Source organism: Gambusia affinis, linkage group LG23 (genome assembly GCF_019740435.1).
Source record: "Gambusia affinis linkage group LG23, SWU_Gaff_1.0, whole genome shotgun sequence".
In the NCBI taxonomy this organism is placed as follows: Eukaryota; Metazoa; Chordata; class Actinopteri; order Cyprinodontiformes; family Poeciliidae; genus Gambusia; species Gambusia affinis.
In genome coordinates this window covers 3,645,599-3,662,235 of record NC_057890.1, presented here as the reverse complement: position 1 = coordinate 3,662,235, position 16,637 = coordinate 3,645,599, and the positions used below count along the sequence as shown (strand labels likewise).

The following is a 16,637-nucleotide window of genomic DNA, read 5'->3' as shown; positions in this document are numbered from 1 at the left end:
AAGCTTGCCATTGTGCCAGTCAAGGTGAAATCAAAGAAAGGTCAACGAATATTGGAAACATATGCCTTTTTAGATCAAGGAAGTTCAGCATCCTTCTGTACAGTGGGTCTTTTGGATAAGCTGAATCTCATTGGGAGAAAAACAAAGATTCTCTTAGCACCATGGGACAAGAGAAAGTTGTGGACAGTTTCATTGTATCTGAACTTGAAATCGCTGGATTGGACAGCGACATGTATTATGACATGCCTGACCTCTTTACTCAGCACAAAATGCCTGTAGACCTGAGTAACATCCCAAAGCAACAAGATCTGGATATCTGGCCACACATGAAGCATGTTTATTTGCCAGAGATCAAAGCACAGGTGGAGCTTTTGATTGGCATGAACATGCCCAGAGCTCTAGAACCTTTGGAGGTCATTAGAAGCGAAGGTGATGGACCTTTTGCCACTAAAACTGTGCTCGGCTGGACAGTGAATGGCCCGATTGACCGAGAATTTTGGGAAAGAACGGATGGTCTGTCAACTGTCACCATGAACAGAATTTCTGCTGTTACACTGGATAACCTATGGAAACAACAATTCAAGATGGATTTTCCTGAGAACAGCCATGAGGAGCAGATGGGGCTGTCGAAGGAAGACTCCAAGTTTTTGGAGTTGACAAGTAAGACAGTAACCTTACTTGACGGACATTACAACATTGCATTGCCTTTGAGAGACCGAGACTTTAGAATGCCTGATAACCGCATAATTGCTGAACAACGTGCTTTAAGCTTAAAGAAAAGGTTAATCAGAGATAAAGACTTCCACAAAGACTACATTGCCTTCATGGAAGATCTTCTATCCAAAGGTTATGCAAAAAGAGTGCCAATCACAGACTTGGAGCGCAGTGATGGAAAGGTTTGGTATATCCCTCACCATGGGGTGTACCATCCTACCAAGGGAAAGATTCGGGTCGTCTTTGATTGTGCCGTGTCATTCCAAGGCATTTCTCTCAATGCACAGATCCTGAGTGGCCCCGATTTAACAAATAGCCTGGTTGGCGTGCTGACTAGGTTCAGAAAAGAGCCTGTTGTTTTGATGTCTGACATTGAAGCCATGTTCCATCGGGTTTATGTGCCAAAGGAAGATGCAGACCTATTGAGGTTTCTGTGGTGGCCTGGTGGTGACTTCAATCAGAGCATGCAGGAGTACCGCATGGGTGTTCATTTATTTGGAGCAACATCATTTCCAAGTTGTGCTAACTATGCTCTGCGGAAATGTGCAGAAGACAACAAAGCAGATTTCAGCCAGCAGGTGATTGATACCATTTTGTATAGTTTCTATGTGGATGACTGTCTTGTCTCAATAGACACTGAAGAGGAAGCTATATCTCTTTATTCAGACCTTAGACTCATCTGCGCCAAAGGTGGCTTCCACTTAACAAAGTGGATAAGTAATAGTCGCAGCGTCTTGGCAGCAATACCAGAGGAAGAAAGAGCCAAAGAGGTTAAAAGCCTAGATCTTGATAGTGACATCTTGCCTGTTGAACAAGTATTGGGAGTATGGTGGTGTCTACAGTCAGATGCGTTCAAGTTCTGCATATCCATCCCAAACAGACCCTTGACCCGAAGAGGGATCCTTGCCACTGTTAGCACCTTCTATGACCCCTTGGGTTTCTTAGCTCCTGTCATTTTCATAGCTAAAAGAATCCTTCAAGACCTGTGTCAGAAGGGAATAGGATGGGATGATGCTATTCCAGAAGCAGTTGCTCAAGAGTGGAAAAGCTGGCTGGAAGAATTGCAGCTGTTGGACAACATCAGCATCAAAAGATGTTTGAAATCTACTGATTTTGGGAAAGTAATCACCGCTCAGTTACACCATTTTGCGGATGCGAGTGAGAAGGGGTATGGTGTTGTTACCTACCTCCTGCTGCAGAACAGTTTTTCCCAAATGCACAGTTCCTTCATAATGGGGAAGTCCAGGGTGGCACCTTTAAAATCAGTCACAATTCCCCGTATGGAGTTGACGGCGGCTGTGTTGGCGGTTCGCATGGACATACTGTGGAGAAAAGAACTAAGGCTTCTCCTAGATTCAGTGTTTTGGACAGACAGCACTTCTGTATTGAAATACCTCAATAACAAGACTTCCAGGTTCCGTGTTTTTGTGACGAATCGAGTGTCAGAGATTCTCAGGGCTTCTGGTGTCTCCCAGCGGAGATTTGTGAATACAACAAATAACCCCGCAGACATTGCCTCCAGGGGTATGAAGGTAGAATCATTTCTACATAATACTACATGGTTATCTGGTCCTGCATTCTTACACAGGCAGAGAAAGATTGGCCTGTAAACCCTGAAGTCAAAGTGTCTTTTATTGGTGCTTTCCCTGCACAAGATGATGATCATCCTTTGACGTTTTTGATTCATCGTGCTTCAACTTGGACTCGTCTTCTCAGAGTGATGGATTGGATTTTGAGATTCAAAGCTTATTTCAGAAGGATGATGTTTACGCACGGAAACGATGGAAACAGGTCCAATATATATCTGATCTGTTCTGGAAGAGATGGATTAAAGAATATCTGCCTCAACTTCAACAACGTCAAAAGTGGATGAAGATTAGCCACAACTTCGTTCCTGGAGATGTGGTCCTTATAATGGATGACTCTGCACCTCGTGGTTCCTGGATCATGGGCAGAATCACAGAAACTGTGCCAGACAAAAATGGACTTGTACGTCAGGTCAAGATTAAGACCCCAACCAGCCACTTATGTAGACCCATTACAAAGATATGCCTTCTTCAAGAGACCTCCGAACAATGAAAACAACACATTTGACTTAACTCAACTTTTGACTTGACCTTTTGACTTGACTTTACTACAACTAGATGTACATCGCAGACTGACTGTTTAGGCTAAGTGCTGGTAACCTCTGGCCTATGACTGACTGACTATTGGACGGGCAATTTTGAAGAAAATGGAGAAAATGACTTTCATGGACTTTTTGAATGTGTTGTCTCAATGTGTGTTTAATGTAGTATATATCTTGTGTTATGGTGTTATACATGTAATTATTACTGTGTAATGATGTAATAATTAGGGGCCGGAATGTTGTGGACAGGCGGAGCGTGGGATCACGTGGGGTTATTAGAAATTATAGATCACCTGTTGTGCACCTGGTGGGAAATGAGTGGGGGATGGGGGAGGTTTTACTTTTGCTGACCGCCACCGCCGTCGAGGCCGCGCCGCCTCCTTGATTACTGTCGGATCCGTTTATTTTTAGCCATGCCTTTTGGACACTTTTCTGTTTTTGGATGTTGATAAAATAAAACCCTTTTTAACTGCATCCTGCCTTGGAGTGTTGATCAGCTGGCGCGTCAACAAGATTTCCCCATTCAGCCGCTCAGCGACTTTATTTGATAGTCGCCTATAGTTTGTACTAGGGGTTGAACGCAGTGACGTGCGGTGAGGTTCATAGCTGGTGAGGCACTGACGTCATCAGAATCAGATTTGCAAATAGATGCATAGATTGACAGCAGTTTACAGGTTATGTTTCACTTCTGCATCCTTACACATACAAACTGTAGCTCACAAAACACACATTTCCTTAAAAAACAAAACAAAATAAATGTCAAAAGTCGGGATAAGCGAGAGGAAAAAAATCACTATCTCTATTATAATCTATCGCTGCACTTGACTTGCTTCCCGAATCGTTTAGCCTAGCTCGCTGTCACTTACTCGGCAGTTGAGGAGTGAACAAGACGAACGTCTGGGATCTTGAGCGCCCCCTGCCATGAGGCAAGAGAACTGCCTGCCTCACCTCGAACCTGTTCTCTGCCGTTTATAATCGCTCATTACACGAAACACGTTACACAAACACAGTTGGTGACAAAAAGCACTGTACATTATATACATAAGCTAAATTATTGGAAATAAGTTCACATATTAAATTTGTTTAAACCATTTTATTGACGCCGTACAGCAACATGCTCTCTCCGCTTAGCAGCCAGCGCAGAGCCAGGGGTTGCGCAATCCAAGGTGAGGCAGAGCTCGCTGCTGCCTCACCGGCATCGCTTCCAAGCATTTGAATGGGAAAATAAGAAAATTCAGCGATTTTGAACAAATAAAAATCGAAATTGGTGAAGCTACATGAAAAATAAATATTTTTAGTACAAACCACCGGATGAATATAACAATTTAAATTACTTTATGATTATATATTTTCTTTCTTTCCATGATGGCTGGTGAGGCACTGCCTCACCTGCCTACCCTGACCGCACGTCACTGGTTGAACGACTGCATATTTTTTAAGGTCGACTACATCATGATAATAGTCGAGTCGATGTCGACTAGTCGTGGTGACGTCATAGTGACGTAAGCGCAAAAACCCTTCACAACTACTTGGAGGCTTTATTAGCTATTTTCACGGCAAATATTGACCCAATCCCCCCCCCCCCCCTCACCCACACACACACACACACTCACTCCCCTTCTCCTGCTTTTACTAAGTCTATTATGGAGAATTAAAAGAGCAATAAACAGATCATTCTTCGTGAGCAGCGGGGAAAAGTTTGTTGCACAAAGTCGGGTCTGACTTTTTTTTTCTAAACACCGGCTGATGCTGATGATCTCTGGATAGTTACTATAGGAGTCAAATTATCACACTGACTACATGGTGCTTTTGGAACATCACAAGCCAAACTTGTTATGAACGGATCCCGTTTGGTTACAGCTGAATTCAACGAAACCACCTGCTTCTCCTCCGCCCGATGCGCGGCAGGAAGCTCTGCTGACTCAGCAGATTGAACGATTTAAGATATTTTCTAGTCAACGTCAACATGATAAAAGTCGAGTCGATGTCGAGTTGACTAGTCGTTGTGACGTCATAGCAACGCAAGACGCAAAGCTTTGGAGTAACGTACAGGCTTTATTACCCGTTTTCACGGAAAAATACGGCATTTACACAGAACAGCAACAAGTGAAACAACAAAACATCGGGATAGTTTATGATAAATAATAAGTTGCTGGGAAACCAACATTCAAAAGGAAACGCACATCTTTTAGATGGCATTACCACTATTAAAGGAAGAATTTCTACGTTAGCTTAATTTTGGAAACAGCTTGGCTCTCTCTTCCTATTTCCCGGGTCCTCCCGGCGAGCAGCGTGTAGCAATAAGGAACGACGATGCGTGATGACGTCACAGAGTTTAATTCTCAAAACAAGCAACGTATGAATTAACAAGAAAACTGCAGAGTTACAGAAATATACATTCTTTACCTGAGACAAAAGAAATAGAAAAGGAAGATAGTGAAAGAGGCAAAGACATGTCTTTGGAGAAAGCTGATGCCAAAAAAGTAAGAATAGGGCAGCTATCTGAATTATTATTACTGGGGACTTTTTATTCTGGAGGTGTGTCTTAACTTTTAATGTATTCCGAAAGGCGTACCTCTGTTTTGACCAACCAGGAGCCACCTCGGGCACCCAGAAAAACTTAGACCTTCCCTTAATTTCACGCCAAGATCAAAGGCCACTTTTGTCTCTGGTAGGACAAAAGAACAAGAAGCTGTATCCTGGCCCCATGGGCCTCTAGGGCCACCTGAGCAAATGGAACCTTAACATAAGACTTCACATATACCTGTGAATTTTGGAGTGTCTCCTTGACAAAGTTAAACTCAGTAATTTGGTTTAAGGAAAGATTACATTCACAAAACCTAGTTTTTGCTCATCTGCACTCAGCATCTCCAAAGATTTGAATCTTTGCCTTATCACATAAATCCTGAACAATTTTATGATACTAAACAACACATTTTCATTCAAACAATTTCCATTTGGTTCAGATATTGTCCCAGATAGTACAATTTTCAAATACATTCATCATTCACTATTCTAAACTTAGATAATACACTTTGGTTAAAAAACTTGCTATTAATACTTAGAAAAATGTCTTAGAAATTAAATGTTAATGATCTCAACATTCTATGTTGTATTTAGTTTAAACCATGCCAGATGTGGTTCTGGAAGACCTTTGATGTTCTGTGAACCAAACCGGTTTCCGTCTCCCGGAGATGCTGATTTTACGGCCTCCTGACCTCTTGTTGCACAAGAGGAGCCCAACTGAAAGATCCCCTTTGATCTGCATTTATTTCCTGTTTTTTTAAAAATACTTACCAATCGAATAGTTTAGTTTTAAATCCTTAACACAAACCTGTTCAAAATTAAGAAATTTGTTCAAAATAAGAATGTTCAATATACCTTTTACACATGGGGTAAGATTAGCTGTATTAAGAACTAAAAATAATGATTTTTCCTTAACACCACAGATCTTTATTTAATCAGCAACATAACATCATAATGTATTAGTTAGATCGTCGTGACAAAGACATTCGCGAGCCGGCTAAGTGACATCCTTAGCGGGAAGGGGGCGAGTTTTAGACGGCTCGTGTTTTGTAGTTGACTGCAGCTGCAACTCCATCTCCTTTTAAAAACACTGTAAAACCACAAATATGCATCCATCTACATATCATTTAAACTAATGTATTAACTTATTTTTCTTGTGTCTTGTGACGTATACTGTGCTGTCAGATCAGCACAGGCTGTCACCACCGGCAATCACATGACTGCGACTAGTCGACATGAAATGTAAAAACTCGTGAGATGTCCTAGAGTTGACTAGTCGACTAATTGGTTCAACCCCTAGTGTGTACATGGAAAAAACGGAGGCCTAAGGTCTTTTGCGTTAAGGTCTGCAACAAACAAATGCTCAATTATATGCCCAGATCTTCTTTGATATGATTCCCAACTGACATCCATTTGTGATTTAATACCTTTATAGTCTGATACGCATTTTAAAAATAGTAGTAGATATGTGATCTGGATGATGCGCGACATGCAGATAATGGTCAGGGTGTGGATTTCTCTGGTTCAAAACAGAGCAAAATGAATAACAGCAAGTACACCAATGTCCTAAATGATCTGACCCAGACGAGGTATCTCGAAAAAATATGCATATATTTAGGATATGATCCATATTGTCTTGGTAAAAAAGACTTGTCGTATAGTCTTGAGGATTTACCCAGTGTCCAGGCGATCCACATGACTGTCTGGTGCTGCAGACCTCATATTACACGACAAATTAGAGGAAGATAGTCCTGTCCTGGACTGTGGATTGGTTGTGGATTTAAAATAATGCTCTGAAAGCCACTGTTTTTACTAAAGAAAGATTATACATAAACAGAATGAATTATAATATCCACCATATCCTTGTTGTCTTTTCAGCTCTAAAATGCCATATGCTGATGAAGACAGCTACAGCTCCAACAGTGATAACTTCCTTTACAATGAGGAACTTCTGGATGGGTGAGTTCATTATAACTCCTCCCAAACACACCAAAGAAACCTTTTACATATTGTCAACTCAATTAACACAAAACTTTCTGCTCCATCAAGCAAGAAGAAATATAACGCAAAATCTGTAAGTTATGAAATCTTTATGAATAATTCTGCAGTCACCTATTTTCTTGTTCCCTGACCATTTTGTGTTTTTTTTTTCCTGAACAACAGGACAGTTCTTCTAGTGGTAGGTTTCATTTCTGTCTATGGCCAACAATGGTATCACCAAATTTGTGTTGGCACACATTTGTCTAAATATTGCCAAAAAATAAGTCTGATTTAAAGTTTTACCAGTCTTAGCCTCTCTATCCAGTGAGAGCAGTCTGATGAAAAAATCTGGAACAAACTTCCAGAAAACTGTAAAACAGCTGAAACACTGGCTTCCTTTAAATCTCAACTAAAAACCCACTTGTTTAGAGCTGTATCCGAAACGTAATCAATTGCAAATTTATTGACGGAATCTGAGTTGATATTATTTTTAATGTTGATTCTATGTTGCATTGTATTTTTTGTGTTTGATTTGATGTAAAGCACTTTGAAATGCCTTGCTGCTGAAATGTGCTATATAAATAAAGTTTGATTTGATTAGATGCTGAAACTGACATGAAATATTCTCACACTGCTTAAGATGGAAACAGCAACTGGAGCTGCAACTCTGATAGAAGCAAAGAGATGCCTCTCGATTTCAAGACAGATCCTCCTCTGGATGGGTGAGGCTTACCTTAACCTGTGCTGACAAAGAGACAAAACTGAACATCCTGGCAATGCAATTTAACATAAAATTCTCTCTTCTTAAAGCCAAAGCTATAATTTAGATGCAGGAAGTCAAATCTCCCCCCAAAACCAAAACCCAAGCAAAGAGAAAGAAATTGAACAGGTAAGATGTGTAGTTTAGATTTCACCTGTTATTACTTTTCCCTCTGGTATTCCTGACTATCTTGTAGTTTCTCTTACAGTATCAGGTTGATCCATCTAGTGGGAGGAATCACATAAACCTGGGCAATAAAATCATGAGCAGTGACATCCCTGGTTAGTCTTGCCAATGTGATATCACTTGTCTGTTTCAGCATTGAAAACACACAGCTAAATAATAATAATTTATTATTGTCAGTGCCACTGATCAGGAACAATCAGGCCGGTTCTAGAACTGAGATGAAATGTCTGAACGCTCCTCGAGACGACAAGAGCTGCAGTTCCAACAGCAACGACTTTGCGTACTCTGACTTTCCCAAGAAGTTTCCTCTCAATGGGTGAGGCTCGTCTTGAACATGTCTTCACAAACAAACCTAACATGCTCGGAACATGTTAGGGTTATAAACAAATAAAAATTTTTGCGTTTTGGCATTTTATCCACATAAAACTCTGATTAATACTAAATCACTAATCACTAAGAGCTACTATTTATAAAAACTCAGACAGAAGAGGAGATTTGAGAAAACTGTGTTTCTGTGTGTGTACATGAAAAAACGGAGATCTAAGGTCTTTGGTACGGTGGCCCTGTGGTGCAAACCACTGACAAAAGCAGTACAACATTAAGGGTATGTCCCAGTTGGAGACCTGAGAGATCGCTAATTGGACGACAGTACTTTTGATGTAATTATTGTTCCCCAAAACAATGAAATAATTACATCAAAAAGTTTGAAACGTCCTTTTTCATTCCTATATATAATAATGTGTGAGAGATTGTGTCAGTGGCATTCATTATCTTGAAATACTTTGCAGAACGGTACTTTATGAAGTTCGGTCTATTTACTTTTATTAGCTTGCTGGTAGATAAGCCATTTTCAATATGGCGGACGCTATGACGTATCACAACAACGGGCCGACACGTTCCAGCGATAACTTCCGGTTCAAAAGCACTGTCGTCCAATCAGTGATCTCTCAGGTCTCCAACTGGGACATACCCTTTCCGTTTTGTTAATGTTGTAGTGCTTTTCTAATTTATAATTGTGCTTCATTAATGTTATAGTGATTTGCACCTCAGGGCCACCGTACTTTTGCGTTAAGGTCTGCAACAAACAAATGCTCAATTATATGCCCAGATCTTCTTTGATATGATTCCCAACTGACATCCATTTGTGATTTAATACCTTTATAGTCTGATACGCATTTTAAAAATAGTAGTAGATATGTGATCTGGATGATGCGCGACATGCAGATAATGGTCAGGGTGTGGATTTCTCTGGTTCAAAACAGAGCAAAATGAATAACAGCAAGTACACCAATGTCCTAAATGATCTGACCCAGACGAGGTATCTCAAAAAAATATGCATATATTTAGAATATGATCCATATTGTCTTGGTAAAAAAGACTTGTCATATAGTCTTGAGGATTTACCCAGTGTCCAGGTGATCCACATGACTGTCTGGTGCTGCAGACCTCATATTACACGACAAATTAGAGGATGATAGTCCTGTCCTGGACTGCGGATTGGTTGTGGATTTAAAAGAATGCTCTGAAAGCCACTGTTTTTACTAAAGAAAGATTATACATAAACAGAATGAATTATAATATCCACCATATCCTTGTTGTCTTTTCAGCTCTAAAATGCCATATGCTGATGAAGACAGCTACAGCTCCAACAGTGATGAGTTCCTTTACAATGAGGAACTTCTGGATGGGTGAGTTCATTATAACTCCTCCCAAACACACCAAAGAAACCTTTTAAATATTGTCAACTCAATTAACACAAAGCTTTCTGCTCCATCAAGCAAGAAGAAATATAACGCAAAATCTGTAAGTTACGAAATCTTTATGAATAATTCTGCAGTCACTTATTTTCTTGTTCCCTGATCATTTTGTGTTGTTTTTTTTTTCCTGAACAGCAGGACAGATCTTCTAGTGGTAGGTTTCGTTTCTGTCTATGGCCAACAATGGTATCACTAACCCTAACCCTTAGCACACATCTGTCTAAATATTGCCAAAAAATAAGTCTGATTTAAAGTTTTACCAGTTTTAGCCTCTCTATCCAGTGAGAGCAGTCTGATGAAAAATCTGGAACAAACTTCCAGAAAACTGTAAAACAGCTGAAACACTGGCTTCCTTTAAATCTCAACTAAAAACCCACTTGTTTAGAGCTGTATCCGAAACGTAATCAATTGCAAATTTATTGACGGAATCTGAGTTGATATTATTTTTATTGTTGATTCTATGTTGCATTGTATTTTTTGTGTTTGATTTGATGTAAAGCACTTTGAAATGCTTTGCTGCTGAAATGTGCTATACAAATAAAGTTTGATTTGATTTGATTAGATGCTGAAACTGACATGAAATATTCTCACACTGCTTAAGATGGAAACAGCAACTGGAGCTGCAACTCTGATAGAAGCAAAGAGATGCCTCTCGATTTCAAGACAGATCCTCCTCTGGATGGGTGAGGCTTACCTTAACCTGTGCTGACAAAGAGACAAAACTGAACATCCTGGCAATGCAATTTAACATAAAATTCTCTCTTCTTAAAGCCAAAGCTATAATTTAGATGCAGGAAGTCAAATCTCCCCCCAAAACCAAAACCCAAGCAAAGAGAAAGAAATTGAACAGGTAAGATGTGTGGTTTAGATTTCACCTGTTATTACTTTTCCTTCTGGAATACCTGACTATCTTGTAGTTTCTCTTACAGTATCAGGTTGATCCATCTAGTGGGAGGAATCACATAAACCTGGGCAATAAAATCATGAGCAGTGACATCCCTGGTTAGTCTTGCCAATGTGACATCACATGTCTGTTTCAGCATTGAAAACACACAGCTAATTAATAATAATTTATTATTGTCAGACTCACTGATCAGGAACAATCAGGCCGGTTCTAGAACTGAGATGAAATGTCTGAACGCTCCTCGAGACGACAAGAGCTGCAGTTCCAACAGCAACGACTTTGCGTACTCTGACTTTCCCAAGAAGTTTCCTCTCAATGGGTGAGGCTCGTCTTGAACATGTCTTCACAAACAAACCTAACATGCTCGGAACATGTTAGGGTTATAAACAAATAAAAATTTTTGCGTTTTGGCATTTTATCCACATAAAACTCTGATTAATACTAAATCACTAATCACTAAGAGCTACTATTTATAAAAACTCAGACCGAAGAGGAGATTTGAGAAAACTGTGTTTCTGTGTGTGTAGCCTACATGAAAAAACGGAGATCTAAGGTCTTTGGTACGGTGGCCCTGTGGTGCAAACCACTGACAAAAGCAGTACAACATTAAGGGTATGTCCCAGTTGGAGACCTGAGAGATCGCTAATTGGACGACAGTACTTTTGATGTAATTATTGTTCCCCAAAACAATGAAATAATTACATCAAAAAGTTTGAAACGTCCTTTTTCATTCCTATATATAATAATGTGTGAGAGATTGTGTCAGTGGCATTCATTAACTTGAAATACTTTGCAGAACGGTACTTTATGAAGTTCGGTCTATTTACTTTTATTAGCTTGCTGGTAGATAAGCCATTTTCAATATGGCGGACGCTGTGACGTATCACAACAACGGGCCGACACATTCCAGCGATAACTTCCGGTTCAAAAGCACTGTCGTCCAATCAGTGATCTCTCAGGTCTCCAACTGGGACATACCCTTTCCGTTTTGCTAATGTTGTAGTGCTTTTCTAAGTTGTAATTGTGCTTCATTAATGTTATAGTGGTTTGCACCTCAGGGCCACCGTACTTTTGCATTAAGGTCTGCAACAAACAAATTCTCCAATATATGCCCAGATCTTCTTTGACATGATTCCCAACTGACATCCGTTTGTGATTTAATACCTTTATAGTCTGATACGCTTTTTAAAAATAGTAGTAGATATGTGATCTGGATGATGCGCGACATGCAGATAATGGTCAGGGTGTGGATTTCTCTGGTTCAAAACAGAGCAAAATGAATAACAGCAAGTACACCAATGTCCTAAATGATCTGACCCAGACGAGGTATCTCAAAAAAATATGCATATATTTAGAATATGATCCATATTGTCTTGGTAAAAAAGACTTGTCATATAGTCTTGAGGATTTACCCAGTGTCCAGGTGATCCACATGACTGTCTGGTGCTGCAGACCTCATATTACACGACAAGTTAGAGGATGATAGTCCTGTCCTGGACTGCGGATTGGTTGTGGATTTAAAAGAATGCTCTGAAAGCCACTGTTTTTACTAAAGAAAGATTATACATAAACAGAATGAATTATAATATCCACCATATCCTTGTTGTCTTTTCAGCTCTAAAATGCCATATGCTGATGAAGACAGCTACAGCTCCAACAGTGATGAGTTCCTTTACAATGAGGAACTTCTGGATGGGTGAGTTCATTATAACTCCTCCCAAACACACCAAAGAAACCTTTTAAATATTGTCAACTCAATTAACACAAAGCTTTCTGCTCCATCAAGCAAGAAGAAATATAACGCAAAATCTGTAAGTTACGAAATCTTTATGAATAATTCTGCAGTCACTTATTTTCTTGTTCCCTGATCATTTTGTGTTGTTTTTTTTTCCTGAACAGCAGGACAGTTCTTCTAGTGGTAGGTTTCGTTTCTGTCTATGGCCAACAATGGTATCACCAAATTTGTGTTAGCACACATCTGTCTAAATATTGCCAGAAAATAAGTCTGATTTAAAGTTTTACCAGTTTTAGCCTCTCTATCCAGTGAGAGCGATCTGATGAAAAATCTGGAACAAACTTCCAGAAAACTGTAAAACAGCTGAAACACTGGCTTCCTTTAAATCTCAACTAAAAACCCACTTGTTTAGAGCTGTATCCGAAACGTAATCAATTGCAAATTTATTGACGGAATCTGAGTTGATATTATTTTTATTGTTGATTCTATGTTGCATTGTATTTTTTGTGTTTGATTTGATGTAAAGCACTTTGAAATGCCTTGCTGCTGAAATGTGCTATACAAATAAAGTTTGATTTGATTAGATGCTGAAACTGACATGAAATATTCTCACACTGCTTAAGATGGAAACAGCAACTGGAGCTGCAACTCTGATAGAAGCAAAGAGATGCCTCTCGATTTCAAGACAGATCCTCCTCTGGATGGGTGAGGCTTACCTTAACCTGTGCTGACAAAGAGACAAAACTGAACATCCTGGCAATGCAATTTAACATAAAATTCTCTCTTCTTAAAGCCAAAGCTATAATTTAGATGCAGGAAGTCAAATCTCCCCTCAAAACCAAAACCCAAGCAAAGAGAAAGAAATTGAACAGGTAAGATGTGTAGTTTAGATTTCACCTGTTATTACTTTTCCCTCTGGTATTCCTGACTATCTTGTAGTTTCTCTTACAGTATCAGGTTGATCCATCTAGTGGGAGGAATCACATAAACCTGGGCAATAAAATCATGAGCAGTGACATCCCTGGTTAGTCTTGCCAATGTGATATCACTTGTCTGTTTCAGCATTGAAAACACACAGCTAAATAATAATAATTTATTATTGTCAGTGCCACTGATCAGGAGCATACAGGCCTGTTCTAGAACTGAGATGAAATGTCTGAACGCTCCTCGAGACGACAAGAGCTGCAGTTCCAACAGCAACGACTTTGCGTACTCTGACTTTCCCAAGAAGTTTCCTCTCAATGGGTGAGGCTTGTCTTGAACATGTCTTCACAAACAAACCAAAAAAAAGTTTTGACATGTCGGCTCATTTAACACGTCTCTTTCTTCTATTAAAGGCAATACCCAGATGCAGATCCAGAGAGTCACAACTTCCTCTCTGATCACAACCCAAGCAAGAAGAAGTATGAAACTGAATACGTAAGTTCAGGTTTATTTATTCCACAATGCAGTTTTTTTTTCTGCTATTTTTTTTTTTAAATTCTGTCTTCTCCTCTTCAGCACCAGGGCAGTGCCTCCTTCGGCATGTCCGTCTTCAACCTGGGCAATGCCATCATGGGCAGCGGCATTCTGGGTCTGTCCTACGCTATGGCCAACACCGGCATCGCTCTGTTTGTGTAAGCACTTTTCTTTTCATTCAGACAGGTGTTGTTTTCAGGTCTCAGGCTGATATTCCTAAGCTCAGCAGGAAATTTTGAACTATTCTGTTCATATTGACTTGCAAACATAGAAGAAAAAACTCACATCTGCAGTAATGTGATGTTACCGGCAACCTGAACCTGTTTGTCTAAACTTCTGTAAAAGACCATCTGGAAAAGATATCAGTAATACAGTGTGTGTGTGTGTGTGTGTGTGGGTGTGTGCGTGTGTGCATGCGTGTGTGTGTGTGTGTTCCAAGCAACTCCAGCATAAGTTATAAGCTTTAAAATCCTTCAGAGTTTTCCAGACAACAGTGGACCACACAAATTACTCACAGTTTTTTTTGTACTGTTGTAACCATTAAACAATCTCGTCTTCAGTTCAACCTTATCAGTGGAGACACATTGTTGATGTTACCATTAGAAAATAGCTTACAATTAAATATTAGTGTAGCCCAGTGATAAACTGAGGCTATGGTAGTTACTATTTGTTAAGGTTAATTTTACATAGTTCAAAATAAGATACAAGTATATTAAAAGTAAATTACTGTTTACTCAAACAACTAAGTGTTTAGTATTCTTCTTTCTGAAAGAAATACATTGGTATTTTCCTTCACCTTAATAGTTGAATAATATAAAGGTCACTATTGAGTAATTATCTTATTTGATGATTAAAACTACTGTTTGTTAGTGAGCTATTGTGTAAATATTGTAACTGAAAGAAGCAGTGTGACGTAAGCTGCACTGCGCATTCTCTGATCTCACCATTTTCATTGGCAGTGGGGACAGTTTGTCCGGTGCGGGATGGGGATTGGTGGAGAGGAGAAGGAGGCGGGAGCAGAAGGGAGAGTGGGAAGGGTGGAGAACGGAGGCGGACGAGGAGAGAGAAAAAACAATAACAAAAAGAGGAATAAATAAGAAAGAAAAAAGACAGACGAAAAGGAGAGACAACAGGACGAGAGCGCACGGAAGTCGGGAGAAGTTGAAGGAGTTCAGTTGACGCTGGAGGGACGAGCCAAGAGGGGACCGGAGCAAGTGGTTGCGACGGACTTCGGGCTAAGCTAAGTGGGCTAACGCTTTAGCGCCACGGTCCCCGCGGCAGTTGACAGCCGTTGAGCCGCTGCGGAGTTGAGAGGAGGGAGGCATTTCAGCGTTTCCTATGTTTTCCCCGAATTGCACCGCTCTCAAATTGTTTCTTTCCTTCGTCCTCCCTCTGGGATTTCAATGTCTACTCCTCATTGGTCACAGGCCTGCAACGTTGGGTTTTCCCGGGTTTTTTCCCCTTTCTCCACCACCATTTGGAGGTCGTGAGTAGAACTGACTGTTCAGGACGATATACTAGCTTGGACATTGCTTGTGAACATTAAGTGTTTAGTGGGCCTGCCTTATGTGCTGCCTTATGTGAAAAGTATATGTGGTTTTCTGTTTTTTTTTTGTTTTGTTTTCCTAAATCTTAAAAGTGTTTACAGCTTACAGTTCAATTGGTGATTAACAGTGAGGTTTCCCTGTCACCATAGTTAATAAAGTGAAGCTGAGTAATTTTGCCTGAATTTCTATTTCTCTGGGTCATATTTGTTACAAACCAGGTCAGTGGTATTACCTACATAAAGGTGTACCTTATTGATGTCGAACCCAAGCACCCACCATTTTAGTTTTTCTCATAGAGTGGTTTAAGGTGCTACATAAAGTGGTGGCCCGTACGGGGATATGTAAAAAAATAAATAAATAAATAAATAAAATAAAATAAAATATTTCTAGTCTGACCCAGAGAAATAAAAAAAAAAAAAAAAAAACTAGTTTAAACTTGCTCAGTTTGCTTAACCTAACCTAACTAAGCACTAATCCTACAGAGAACTATAGTAAAGGTCATGGGGATGGCTCAGTTGAGGCACTGGTGTAAGGGCGAAGGTATTGACCCAGAGTATGCCATATTGGTTAAGGATGTCCCAGAAGAGGTAGAGGTGAATGCCATTGAAGAAACTCTGCAGTCAATTAAAGCACTTGGTCGGGTTAAAGTGAGAGGCAGGATGTATGATCCGCAGACTCAACGTTTAACTGTGCTGTGTGAGTGTAGGCAGAAAGTCAATGCAAAAGCCTGTCCATTGGATGTCTTGCCAGAGGGCTCAGATGAGCCATGGAGAATCTTTGGACCTTCTGAAGAGGAAAATGAACCACAGAACTCTGGAAATGGATGTAACCCATTTGTTGACTCGGGTCAAGATTCCCCATTTAGAACATCCACCCCTGAAGCCATTATAAGAGCAGTAGGTGAAGTCCTTCAAATGACAAATCCTCGTTCAAGCAGTGAGG

The 16,637-nt window shown here is 40.0% G+C and overlaps 2 protein-coding genes across 2 annotated transcripts in view; both read left to right on the top strand.

Annotated features, from left to right (window-relative positions):
• Positions 1-16,637, top strand: part of LOC122826283 (sodium-coupled neutral amino acid transporter 2-like) — an 85,354-nt gene that overhangs the window by 19,487 nt on the left and 49,230 nt on the right. The window lies entirely within an intron of this gene.
• LOC122826282 (sodium-coupled neutral amino acid transporter 2-like) overlaps positions 1-16,637 on the top strand; it is a 41,058-nt gene that overhangs the window by 3,672 nt on the left and 20,749 nt on the right. Inside the window, exons 2-24 of the mRNA XM_044107941.1 lie at positions 7,247-7,327; positions 7,418-7,442; positions 7,532-7,547; positions 7,989-8,070; positions 8,159-8,237; positions 8,317-8,389; positions 8,472-8,610; positions 9,902-9,982; positions 10,073-10,097; positions 10,187-10,205; positions 10,653-10,734; positions 10,823-10,901; positions 10,981-11,053; positions 11,136-11,274; positions 12,571-12,651; positions 12,742-12,766; positions 12,855-12,873; positions 13,314-13,395; positions 13,484-13,562; positions 13,642-13,714; positions 13,797-13,935; positions 14,028-14,109; positions 14,191-14,306. Of these exons, the coding sequence (XP_043963876.1) occupies positions 7,254-7,327; positions 7,418-7,442; positions 7,532-7,547; positions 7,989-8,070; positions 8,159-8,237; positions 8,317-8,389; positions 8,472-8,610; positions 9,902-9,982; positions 10,073-10,097; positions 10,187-10,205; positions 10,653-10,734; positions 10,823-10,901; positions 10,981-11,053; positions 11,136-11,274; positions 12,571-12,651; positions 12,742-12,766; positions 12,855-12,873; positions 13,314-13,395; positions 13,484-13,562; positions 13,642-13,714; positions 13,797-13,935; positions 14,028-14,109; positions 14,191-14,306 (1,682 nt within the window). The 5' untranslated portion in view covers positions 7,247-7,253. The remainder of the gene's footprint in view (positions 1-7,246; positions 7,328-7,417; positions 7,443-7,531; positions 7,548-7,988; positions 8,071-8,158; positions 8,238-8,316; positions 8,390-8,471; positions 8,611-9,901; positions 9,983-10,072; positions 10,098-10,186; positions 10,206-10,652; positions 10,735-10,822; positions 10,902-10,980; positions 11,054-11,135; positions 11,275-12,570; positions 12,652-12,741; positions 12,767-12,854; positions 12,874-13,313; positions 13,396-13,483; positions 13,563-13,641; positions 13,715-13,796; positions 13,936-14,027; positions 14,110-14,190; positions 14,307-16,637) is intronic.